At 47.2% G+C, this 12642-nt stretch overlaps 1 protein-coding gene and 1 long non-coding RNA gene across 2 annotated transcripts; one reads left to right on the top strand and one right to left on the bottom strand.

Annotated features, from left to right (window-relative positions):
- Window positions 1–5400: 5400 nt before the first annotated feature.
- OTP (orthopedia homeobox) lies at window positions 5401–12392 on the bottom strand. Its single transcript, XM_032676837.1, has 3 exons — window positions 12237–12392; window positions 10901–11310; window positions 5401–7212 (listed from the first exon to the last, which is right to left on the bottom strand). Exons 1-3 carry the CDS (start codon window positions 12271–12273, stop codon window positions 6682–6684), a joined length of 978 nt encoding a protein of 325 aa, XP_032532728.1. The 5' UTR covers window positions 12274–12392; the 3' UTR covers window positions 5401–6681.
- On the top strand, window positions 6463–8809 carry LOC116781182. The gene is made up of 2 exons (XR_004354798.1): window positions 6463–6579; window positions 8426–8809. It is a non-coding gene; the product is annotated as an uncharacterized LOC116781182 (long non-coding RNA).
- Window positions 12393–12642: the final 250 nt, after the last annotated feature.

Raw genomic sequence — 12642 nt, 5'->3', positions numbered from 1 at the left:
AGGATACAAAGCATGTGATGAGTGGGTCAGAGGCAGCAGCTTGCTGTGTGAGATATAAAGAAAGACAATCAGGTAATAACACAAGGTCCTGTATCCTTTAGAAAGCATCTCCATTGTAGCTGTCTCTACCTAGACAGAGTCCCTCAGAGCCAGTAGGATTCCCCACACTGACAGGGATCTGTCCAGTCAAAGTTGGGCAAATATGAGCTTAAAATTGCAGAGGAATAAAAGCAGAAAGGGCAAAGTGAGAGTAATATAAAATATAGTGGAATTATCTTCAAGTATTTCTTACAGTAATTAAAATTTCAAGAATAAAGCATGAGTCATTCATTTGCTACCAAGATCTGAAGATAAGAATACAAGCTGACAATGAATACAGTAGTGGGTGTTAATTACTGCTTAAAATAGACACAAAGATTAGAGCCACAAGCTGCACCAAGTGTAATTTTTTATTTAGTAATTTAATATTCTTCCCTTTTCATTTCAATGCATTTTTACATGTCTGACCTTCTGTGGAGTTCTCATTTTGTTCTCCAGTTGAAAGAGCAAAGCTGGTTAATTTCTAGTGACATTTTGTAGCTGTGTAGCAGCTGAAATACCTTTTTACCCTTGGTTTTGTTTATAAATCTGAATTCAGTAGATATCTTCCAAGCCACACAAGCCTGTATGCTGGGAGACATCGCTGAAATGAGAGCCTGTTCCTCCACAGGGACTCCTGATTGGAGTGCATCTTGGTCTTCAGGGCCCCAGGGGACACTGAAGAGCACCATATAATGGTGTGACAAAGAGCTAGAGCACTTTATGCCTTCTTCCAGTGTCTTCTGCTCTCGACTCACATGAACTGTGACTATGGCACAACCAAATCCTCCAGATTCAATGACATGGGGAGTCTTTTTGTTACAGCCAAATCAAGTTTTGCCTGACTTTGGTATAAGGCAGGAAACTCAAAATCACAGCCTTCCAGTACATAGGAATTTCATTATATGTTTATGTCTTGAAACAGGGACTAGTGCTTCCTCTTAATTATTAGACACCAAAACCAGGGGAGGTTGGTGGAAGCCATCCTGTAACGCTCTTTAAAAAGTTAGCAAAAAAAAAATAAACCTTAAAAGCTTGTAAAGGAGCCACAGGGAATCACAGCTGCCACTTAAATTATATTAAAGGGCAATAAATTGAAACCAGTAAAAAAGAAATGTGTCCTTACAGGGTGCATTGTCAGCTTATGAAATTCACTGTAGCAGGAGGTCAGTGAAAGAAAGTCTAGAGTTTGTTTTTTTCCCAAAGTACTTTTTGGATCACTACCATGATGCTTCCAGTGCTGTGAGAAAAGGCTAATCAAACTTCATACTCCAAGGCACAAACTGTCTATGGGGGTCAGGAGAGAACGTCACCCTCACAGGCAGTGTATTAAGCATATTCTGCATTTTCCCTCTCGACCTTCGAAGGAATGGTTATATAATCTCCAAAGGCAAATTCTGCACAAAAGCCTCTGGATTCCTTCCTCCTGGGGAGGGATTCTCCTCTGGCAGATTTCAAAGCTTCTAAAAGCATAATTTCAGCTCTGAAAAATGTATTTGAGCATTAGCATTGATGAATGATTCAACGTAAAGGTGAAGCAGCACTCTTGAGCCTCAAAGACAGTCACAGGAGAAGCTGAAGCAGGCACAATTTATTGGCAAATAAGAGAGGTGACCTCCCACCCATACCACTGTACAACATCCAGGTGGAAGACAAAGACAAACTCATCTGTGCATGAGCCCTGGCTGTGAGGAGCATGAGAAGGGAGACACCCTCCTGCCATTTTTTCTTTGAGGACTAGAAGTAAACCTCACAGAGGGCCTTACATGACTATTAATGCAGTCTCTCAAACACTAAAATAAAAGGGTGGCAGTTAACCAAAGAACATCCCCTCCCATCTCAGGCAAGACCACCCCCTTTGGCTCTTGCTGCTATTCTTCTCGTGATGAGGTGAAAAATTAAAACTGTGCTGTCCTTACTCTCTCCCTCCACCACCACCTCTGTTTTTCTATCCCAGTTGCATCACTTCATGGGTGATGATTGGTCCATGATGTTTATAAGAAGCTTGTGGGTCCTATGTGTGCTTCTCTGAGTTAAGCCCTGGCTGTCAGCTCTCTGCTCATCCATAGCTGGATGAGCCATTATGGCATGAGCTGTGGCTTCACATTTGATTGTGGTTCATATGTGGTCCCCTTATCTCTTTAAGAAAACAGAGTCTCCACAGTGTGAGAAAGCTGAGTGGCAGAGCAATTTCGGCCACCAATCTTGCAAATTTTCACACGTGCATCTGCTAAACTGACTGCCAGGTCAGCACGGCCTTTAAAGGCTGCAGGATCAGGGCCTTTGCTTCTTTGTCACTTTTGCCCATCTATCTATGGCTATCAAACAGTTGAGATAGATTTGTAACATTACAGGTTGCTAATTTCTAAGGATTCCTCTCCCTTTCCCTTTTCCAGTATTTGAATTTTTCCTATGTTTATAGCACACATGATGGAAAAACTAAGATTCTTTTGTTCTCTCTTTCTTCTCGTGCTGAAAGGCCTTGCTTCCCAGACCAACCATCCCGATCTCAGCTTTCATGACAGGCAAAAGGTGGTCATCTCAGTGTCAAAGCTTGTTTTAAAATACAAGGGATCTCAATTCCAGCATTGGAAATTAATGTTAGCTCTCATGTTAATAATTTAGAAAATACATGCCAAATCACTGGTGTTCTCTCAGTTCTCTCTCAACACAGCTGCAAACTGCATTAGGGGGAATGGATACATTTCAGATGAGATATTTGTACTGAATTATTAGAGTAGTCTGTATTACAAAATTACTAATAAACATTGCTTCTGGCTCAATTTAGTCTGAACTCAGTGAACCTAACCAGTGGTGAGAAATCAAAAACCCTGAAATACCCAATGAATGAGTCTAACTAATCAAGAAGCCCTGCAGGAAGTAGATGCCAGGATTAATGAGCCAGTGGTTTCACCATGCCATGCTGTTATTTCTTCACATAAATGCCCTCAGATGAGATTACCTTTGTCATGAAAAGGAGAGAAGGAAGGTTACATACTTTCAACTGACAGGTTAACTGCCATACCTCCATTACTGCAAGATGCATTTTCATGTGCAGAGATTTTTATTCTGAAAAATGAAAATTTAAAGACCACAACACAAATTAAACCACATTTTCATTTCTAAGAGCAGGGATCATTACTGCTAGTACAATAATATAATCCATTCTGCAGTGTTACCTGATCCCTCGCCTTGCACAAACTTTCTTCCCATATTAGTAATTGCTCAGTGATTGCAATCTCCAGCAGTGGGTAAGAGCAGATTCTGCCTTCCATGGAGATTTAAGCAGAGGAAGGGAAGAGAGAGAGTGTGTCAAAACATTTCATCAAGAGAGCAAATGAAAGGTTCAGTGACATTATCTTTATGTATATTCCTTAGACATTAAGGGTGATGTTGTGTTTAGAGAGAAGTATAGTTACACGAATACGTGCCGGTGCGGAAATTAATCCATACATAAGAACATAAATCTCAGTCTACTTACACACTGGGTGGAACTGCTTAAGGAGAAAATGCACCTTAACATAAGCAAATAAGCCCAGCTTGTAACAGCCCCAGTGCCTGGTGTTACCTACTTAGTCAGTAATAGGCTAATTGTTATTCAGCATAACTGTTCCCTCTCAATTTATATGGAATTCACTCATTTATTTTGATCACTTTACGTGAATGAAGCAAAGCTGTTCATGGTGTTAGATAGAACTGCTCAGTGCTGTTTAATTTTTATCTTTTAACATCAGCACAAGTGAGATTTTATAATAAAATAATTCACATCCAAACTGTAACGTATGTGAGTGAAACCCATGGTTCCCTTCCTTTCACCCATGATAAATACATAAGAGCATCAGCTTAGATGTTTTATGTTGTAAAGCTTCAGCAGGTGTTACGGGTACATATAATTTCAAAAATCTCCAGGACTCAGAACACAAAGAACTATTGCTATGGAAACAAATCAAATTTGTATCAAAGTTGGGTAGGATAGAAAAGCTTTGCTCAAAAGCAGGACTACAGTTGCATTAGAATATGGAGGAAATGGCAGATGTTTTAGAAGTGAGCATTAAGCCAAAGGACATTTGTAAGGCCCCTGCCAAAGCACTGCAATGTTCAGTGTCAAGAATTGAATCTTACAGGTTGTGTCTCAATCCCCTGCCCCCAGCCAGAGCAAGCATTTTTCTCCACCATTAAAAAGCACATATTTTTTAAAGATCTTCCATACCACACTTTACGACATTCCTATATCATAAAGCTGTCTTGCTTATAGTAACACAAAGCAGCTGTAAAAATTGCATGCTTGTAAACAACCTTCCAAACATTTGGAAGAAGTAGAGTGAGATTTGCACTCTTCTGCATGGAAGTGGAGACCTGTTTGCCCTCCTGGCAGGCCACATCACGGGGAAGAGATTGCTGTGGAACTGGGAAGACCAAGGGACATTCTAGTTGGGCTGCCATTCCCACTGGTCCTCCCACACCTGGGATAGGGAGGCTGGAGGAACTCTGACCAGCCCTGCCCCATAGGCACCCTGTGGGACCACAGCTTTGATGGCTGATCTAAACTTACAAACTTCAAACTCAGAGCTAAGCCTGGGTACAGAGGGGTAGCTGTTCTGCCCAAGGCTGGGCTGAGGCATACAGGGAGGGCTGCAAGGAGAGAGAGGACATGGTGACTTCTTATCCCAGGTGCTACCATGGTGTAGATTGTGGTATGGGACCTATCTTGCCTAGCCTGGACTATCTCAGGTTGAGCATCCTGGGTTGTTTCAGCATCTGCGGGAGCTGGTTCCTGCAGAAGGGTGCAGGGCTGCTTTCTCAGGTGACCCCCAGAGGACTCACTCATGGTCTGGATCACCAATAATTTATTCTGCTTTTATTTCTTTTTTAAATTAAATACGCATACGTAATATGCACTTTGGAGCAGGCAAGGACCCTTCTGCGGATGCGTATGGAGCCAGGCACTCTCAGGTGTGTAATTAAGAGGTGTGTAATTGATGTACAAGGAGAAGAGATCTCAGTGCATTGCATAAAAGGCAAGGGCGAGGGGGGAAGAAGAAAAAAAGAAGCCCAAACCTGGCTGTACATGCTTGCCGATGTCCTGCACTTCTTTTTGCCGCCATGTCAAAGTTTGCCTGGGCGTAAACCGAGAGTTTTCTCTTCCGCAGGGTTTGTTTCGCCAGCAACCGTGTCTCCGTTTCACATGCGGAAAAAATGAAGCACCCCTCCGCTGCCCGCCCGCCCCACCTCCCGCTGTCCTGCTCTCCAGCACCCCTCGCCCCTGCCGTTCTTCACCACAGAACTTCTTACTACTCTCAGTTTAAAGGCCAACCACACAGAAAGATTAACAAAAGTTTATTAATCATGAAGTATTAAAATTGTGACAAGTGAAAGGCATCAATGCAAAGATAAGCAAGCAAACTATCCCCAAACTTGTGACAAAGGACTCAGTGAATACCACAGAAGGAAGTCCTGTCTTTTTTTTTTTTTTTTTTTTGCCTGCAGTTGAAGACACCTCTCATATCTCACACGCCACATCAAAATCTATAATTCTTCATATCACATACTGAAAATGATTTTATTTATCCATTCACATTAACTTGATATAAACGTGTCCGGAAAAGTCAAGTAATATGTTTTATATTAGCTCAAACATTTATTAAGTAACCCAAAATTCAATAAATAAGCACAGACAATAAGTTAAAACATATCACGAATCGACCAGTATGTAACAAGAATGCTTTATCTACACAAAACATCCTATTTCACATCGTTTGTTCATTCCTCCAGCGGCCCTGCCCTGCGGCGGGGTGACCGGCACATGCAGGCGGGCGGGCCGCGGGGCCGAGCCGGGCCGGGCCGAGCCGTGCCAGGCGGGGCAGGGGGCGCGACGGCGCCTCCGCCGGCGCTGCGGAGGGACAATAGCAGCAGGAACGTAAATAAATGCGTAAATAAAGGTAGGGAGGATCGGCAACTCAACTGTCACGAAATCAAAGATCCTAAAAAGGGAAGCGCTCTTGCGCGCTTATTTTTTCCCCCTTTTATCCCCTTTGTGTTTTACAAAAAGAAGCTTTTAATTTTTTTTTTTTCCTTTTCCCCCATCTCATTCGCTCTCGCTCATCAATGCTTAATCAAAATGGATTTGATTCTCTCTGGGGTCTCCGTGCCGTTTCGCGAGCCCGCCCGGCCGCCCCCCGACGGCGCCCTCGCAGCGGAGGGGGCCGGCAGCAAGTCGCCGCACCTAAATAAACCATAAAAATTATGAAAACAGAACCAAAAATGCATTTCTTTGCAAAGCCAAAGCCAGTCGGGCGCCTGGCGGGAGAGTCGGGTCTTGGCGACGAAGGGAGGCAGGGCCGGGCTCGGGGCGGCCGCGAGTGTTCCCGCCGCCATGCAGGGCGGACCGCGGGGCACAGGGGTGCGCGAGGGCGGAGGGGGTGTGGGGAGGGTCGGGGGATGTTTCTCGGCCCACAAACCAGTCTGTTGGCGTCTGATTTCAGATCCTGAGTCGACTCCCTGGTAAGTCGGGTGGGAGAAGGCGGGGGCGCGGGGCGAGGCGGGGGCGCAGGGCCAGGCGGCGGCGGGGGCGGCGCGGGGCGAGGCGAGGCGAGGCGCCGGCCATTAAGTGAAACTCATGGAGACTGTGTGCTCTAGTGCTTTGCGGCGGAGGGAGGCGATGCTGGTTCCCCGCCACACGTCGCTGCTGTCCGGGGAGCTGCAGAGCTGGGGCGAGCCCGTCACGTTGCTGGGGCCGGGCAGGGAGGCGGGCACCATTCCGGGGAAGGCGGGCTGGTAGAGGTGGGATTGCAGCCCGGCGCCGTTGGAGCCCGCCAGGCTGTTGGAGAGCCCCATGGAGTTGGGCGGCGGCCCGGCCGCCAGGCTGCACTGGGACAGGGATTGCGCCATGGCTTGCTGCCGTCCCAGCGCCGGCGGCAGCGGCAGCTGCGACACGCCGGGCATGGCGGCGGCGGCCCAGCGCGTGTCGTTGGCGTGGAAAGAGCACAGGCTGTCGCCCATGGCGGCGGCGGCGGCGGCGGCCGCTGAGGGGAACTGCGGTAGCCCCGGCGTGGGCAGCAGCGTGCCTGGGGCGCGGAACACGTTCGTGGTCTTCTTGCGCTTCTTCCACTTGGCCCGGCGGTTCTGGAACCAGACCTGCGGGCGGCGGGCAGCGACACGCTCCGTTAGCCACCACCAGCCCCCGCGGGCCCCCCGCCCCGGCTCCCGCCGCCCCCCCGACCCGCAGCCCCAGACGTGTCCCCGTCACGGGTTAAAGAAACCGGTGGCACTTTTTATAACGAAACTAAGCGATGTGTCCCTCCCGGCACTAAGCCGCCTGCGGCCTCCCTCCCCCGGCGGGAGGGTCCGGAAGAGGAGCCTGGCCTCTCCCCGAAAAACAAATTAAAAAAAAAAAACCACCGGCCGACGGCTCCGGTCTTGGCGTGGACGCGCTCCCGAGCCGCCATCGGGGCCAGCTCTCTCGCCCGGTGACGCCAGGGTCCGGGGCAGGAAACCCCCGCGCCAAACTGTCCGCATTTGGGTTTGAAAAAACAAAACGTAACAAAACCAAATGCAAAACAACAAAACCAGCGGTGGTTCAGGTGAGCGGATGCCCGTGGTGGCACCGTATCAGGGCTGACTTGATGGGTCTCGTCTCACCGCAGCCGAAAGCAACCGAGACAGTCATGAGCCGGGAAAAACCGCGTCCACCTGAAATCCAAAGGAATGCAGTGCCCCGACCTGCCGGATTCCACAGCCTCAGGCTCCGTACCCAGACTGAGAAAGGCAGATGCCCATTAGCGGGAATGAGCAGCCGTGAGGGAGCTAAATATTATATGAATAATCTAAAAATCGCGTTCAATTATGTTTTAGGGTTAATAGTTAAATTGCGGCTACAGAATCTTTTTATGTTTCATGGTTTGCTGGTGGTGTAAAGAATCTCCATCGGGTCTGATCGCCTAAGCTCATAGCTACGCTGCATATGCTTTTAAAATGTGAATGTTTCCAATTGAAAACTGGTGCATGACAGATTAAAATGCAGGGAAAACCTGGGGGAGATTTTGAAAATGCACACATGACAACTCTAGAAATATATTAACCATGAGCGTTTGGCAACTTTGGACTCCTTTTAAAATGCAACTAGCCCCTGAAAATTATTAATACAACAGTGAGAATCTAATGGAGTTTGGAATCTAAAAATCTACCTTGATGATATCTGCTGTTACAGTAATATAGACATACTGTAAATGTATTTTAAAATATATAGCCCATTTAATTCCCCAGCTATAAATGGGTGAGACAGAGAAAGCAAAAGAAAGGAGAGACAAAATCATTTTAGTTTTTCTTTTTCTCTTTTTTTTTTTTTTAGGAGCAGAAGCTTTATGAAGATCTCATTGGAATCCAGCGGATGATTAATGTGAAGATTTGGTAGGAAATCTGGAGAGCTGTATTAAAGCTCAGATCTCAGGTTCATTTCGATCAGCCAGCCGTGAACTCTAGGCCGAATTCATTACACTTTAATAGTGCTGGGAGAGAAAGAAAATGCAATTTCTCATTCCATTAGAAAACTAGAAAATACTCTCAGCTTGTCCCCTATTAAGATGTGGCAGGTGACGGGACCATTGTGGGGGACACGGTCAATGGAATTACAGCACATTATTTTTGTTCGTATAAAATATTGGAAGGCAAGCCTGACTGTGCAGAAGTTATTTCACTGATTTGGTTTTTATGTAAATAAAATATTGAAAGTTAATTAATCCGTGCTAGAGACTAATGATTATGCTTATTATATTGCATTTGATCGCGTAATTTGCATGATTCTCGCATTGCTGCTTAATAAGCCATTCTAGGTTATAAATAATTCTGAAATTGGTTTCTAATAATGGCATGCTATAAAAAGAATGGTTTTATTACAGCAGCCTGAAAAGCAGAGCAATGTCAGATGTGGAATTGGACTCCCGTTTAAGCATCAGCCACTTTAATAATTATTTAAATGTATCATATACATTAAATACAGATCTAAAATGAAGAAAGTGGTGATTTATCCTAGCATCTAAAACCCTTAAAAATATATACAGCAGCTATAAATTAAGTATTTGGAGCATCCCTTAATCAGTGTGGAGCCCACGTCCTGGAAGGAATATGTAGGCAATCTGTTAACTATAAAGAAAACTGTAAAGTACTCTTGTAAGAACATAAACCAATTACTATTTAATTTAAATTTGGTCAAGGAGCAGTGATACATTGGATTGTGAAGTAAATACATTAAATAATTTTTTCCTTAGATTACATAATGTTAATCATTTTGAAGTGTTAATTAAGAAGGTTATGTTGATCTGATTACTTTTTAAACTACAGAACATTATTGTAAAAAATATTTAAATTGCCACTCTATTAAACTGTTTTTATCAGCAGTCTCGAGCTATTAGCATTGGTTTAAGATTATGCCAAGGCCATTAAAACATTTTGTCTTTCTTCCTACGAATTTCTTCGATGTGCTGTTAGAAAATAACTGTTTCCATTTTATATTTTACTTCATTTACCACACTCCTAATATTGAAATTGGTATCATTAACCTTTGAGAAACCCAATAAAGTTTAATAGACCTCGTTTTCTTTTTTTCATAGAGTCAGTTGTCCAATTATATTTTATTTGTGAATCTAATTTCTTTCTTAATTTAAACTAATTATAGTTCTGTGAAGACAGAGTCAAATTGTTTTACTTTTTAAAAGCAGACGTGCTTTTTCTGTCACATTCAAGAATGGAATCTGGTTTTGTTCATTAAAACGTTCATTTAGGGATTTCTCTTGACATGTCTTTATTTAGCTGAGGAGCCTATGCTTGTCGAGAGGGATTTTGAACAGAGACCGCAGTAAAGTGCGGCGGCAGTCCCGGCTGTACTGAGCTGGGATGCACATCCCACAAGTACTTCTACTGTGCAGGCTTTCGTTCTTGGGGATGGACTCGCGTAGAAAGTCACCAAAATAACCTTGTGAACACAAAAGCCACATCTGAGCAATGTAGCGCTTTGATCCCTCTGCCCCTTTTCCTAATTTTGTTTACATTTATTTGCCTAAATAGTTTCCTCTGGTCCTGTGTGCAAATATATATATATGTGTGTGTGTCTATGTACCTATGTAGATGTTTATACTTTAGAAAACAAAGTACACCCTAGATGTTGAAGACACTCGCTACCCCCGTCGTCCTCAGGCTTTTTAAAAGCCAGTATGGGGAAACTCCGACTTCAAATACAACTGCCTTTTACGTAAGTGCCTTTTCATGAGCCGATGTGCCTTCCCGCGCCTTCCACTCTGGCCCTCACGGCCGGCGTCTCTGGCGGACGCCTCTTCCCGGCGGTGCCGCGGAAGTGCCGCCGGCAGTACCCTGGACAGCGGCACCGCGGCCGCCGGCAGGCTCCATGGTGGAACAGCGGTCACTCCCCGGCGGTTCGGCTCGACTCTTAGCACCGGGCTATTGCGAGGGCTGAGATTCGCTCCTCTAAGGCTGTGCCTCCCCAGACTTTTTTCTGCCGCGGTCGGGCCGTGGAGCTCAGCCCGTGCCCCGCTCGGGACCACCGCGTTGTAGGTGGGGAGGATAGAGGACAAGGGGACACCCCAAGGCGACAGCTTTGCGAAAAGAGAGGCGAGGGATGTCTGTTTTCAAGGCTTCCTGGCCAAACTGTTGCTTTCAGGACTGGATTACTTTCCCCGCCATCGGGCTGAGGTTTGGGGCACCCACCCCCCCCTCCCCGTCGTGACTGGACTCGCCGCCGACCGGCTGTGCCGCGCCGTCGGTGTGACTGGGGAAGGGCCGGTGGGCACTGCGCGGGGGCGGCTTTTCATACCTGCACCCGGGACTCGGTGAGGCCGATGCGCAGGGCCAGCTCTTCCCGCATGAAGATGTCCGGGTAGTGAGTCTTGGCGAAGCTCCTCTCCAGCTCGTTGAGCTGCGCCGGCGTGAAGCGGGTGCGGTGCCGCTTCTGCTTCTGCTGCCCCTGCTGCTGCCCGGCCTGGCTGGGGTTCTGGCCGCCCTGCTGGCCTTGCTGCTTGTCGGCGTCTTTGGCGCTGACGGCTAGGGAGCTGGGGTTGGATCCCACCGTGGTGATGTCGTCCCCCGGCAGCAGGGTGGTCCCTTCTACCGTGTCCGAGTTGGGAGGCATGTCTCCCGGGTGTCCCCCCGGATCCGAGCCCCCTACGCCCAGCCGACACTTCACCGCCTCCCGATGTCCCAGCAGCTCAGCCGCATCTTTCATCCCTGCGGAAGCAAAGGAGCGGCAGTGACTCCCCTGCTGCCAGGCATGGATCCATCAGAGCCGCTTTCCAATGCATTGAGCTGGCGAGAGGCATCCAGCCACCGCCACTGCCTCCGCCCCGCCGTCCCCCAGCTGCCCGCCAGACCCTCAACCCTGCTCGGCTCCGCGACGCACAGAGACCCCGGCCCAGCGCAACCCGGGCAGAGGAGGGAAAACTTTACACCTCTTCCTGCTGAAATAACTAGCTCCCTGTCCGGCCTCCCCATGCGAGATCAGGGGAAGGGAAGAGGGGGAGGGCAAGTTTTACCGGGTTCAACTTGGGTTTTCCAGCGGAGCTGGTAAGAGAAAGAGACGGAGAGAAAGAAATAAGGCTCGAACCGCCCTGCTGCCGGGAGTATTACCTCTCCGACAGATGCGCGGGGACCTCGGTCTGTCTAGCCGATCTTTCCCCTCTTCTCTCTCCTTTCCTCTTTACAAACTCACGAATAGCCGTAAATAGACAAATACAGGTATTTCTCTTTTTTAAAAAAAGGAAAAGAAGGAGGGAGAAAAGCGAACAGACGAGCTGAAAGAGGCCACCTAGAACTCCGTAAACACTATCGAGCTCATCTGTCCTAAAATAATAATAATCATCATCATAATAATGTGTAGGTATATATATATATATAAACAGGGGAGAAAAAAATTAAATGATCCACAACTCGCTGTAGATCTACATACTCCGTAGGTCTCACTCCCTCTTCTTTTTTATGTTAAATCAAATTAAACTTTAATACAGTACAATTACTTTTAAAGGAATTAGCCCATTTAGATCGCATTAAGGTAAAATAAGGAACAAATTGTCAATTTCCTGCCCCGGCTTCCTCCCCACTCGCTGCCTCCGGTGCAGCCGCCGCGGGGCGGGGGGGGGGTGCCGGGGGAAACTCACCGAGACGGGCGTCCAGGAGGTCGGCGTGAGACAGCATCGCGCACCGCTCCAGGGCGAAGGCTGTTCCCCCCCAAATTTTAGCGGCCTTAAGTTATTTAAAATAGATATAAGATATGAGATATATATATATATATATATATATATCGTCTAAATGAAAGAAAATTCGGTGTGTGGTTAAAAAGGGGGTCTCTTGCATTATAATGTCCTTTAGAGAGACGGGGAGGTGCTTAACACTTCAATGAACCCGTGAGCAGCTCGGCGCGGGGACCAATCAGGAGGGCAGCCTGCAAATGTCAGCGCCCGGAGCGCCCCGCTCCGCCCGCCCGCCGCCCGCCCGCTGCCGCCGCCCCGGCCTCCCGCCGCCCCAACCCGCCCGGACCGGACCGGCCCGCGCCGCGCCCGCGCT

This window comes from Chiroxiphia lanceolata, chromosome Z, assembly GCF_009829145.1.
Source record: "Chiroxiphia lanceolata isolate bChiLan1 chromosome Z, bChiLan1.pri, whole genome shotgun sequence".
Taxonomy (NCBI): Eukaryota; Metazoa; Chordata; class Aves; order Passeriformes; family Pipridae; genus Chiroxiphia; species Chiroxiphia lanceolata.
Note: the sequence above shows the minus strand (reverse complement) of the source record. Positions and strands in the feature narration are given on the sequence as shown.

Bases quoted from the DNA above. Each gene is read 5' to 3' on its own strand.
- OTP (XM_032676837.1), bottom strand. From the start codon at position 12,273: ATGCTGTCTCACGCCGACCTCCTGGACGCCCGTCTCG. The intron at 11,311-12,236 runs GTGAGTTTCCCC...TTGCTTCCGCAG, and splicing joins CCTCCTGGACGCCCGTCTCG to GGATGAAAGATGCGGCTGAG. The intron at 7,213-10,900 runs GTATGAAAAGCC...CGCCGCCCGCAG, and splicing joins TCACCGAGTCCCGGGTGCAG to GTCTGGTTCCAGAACCGCCG.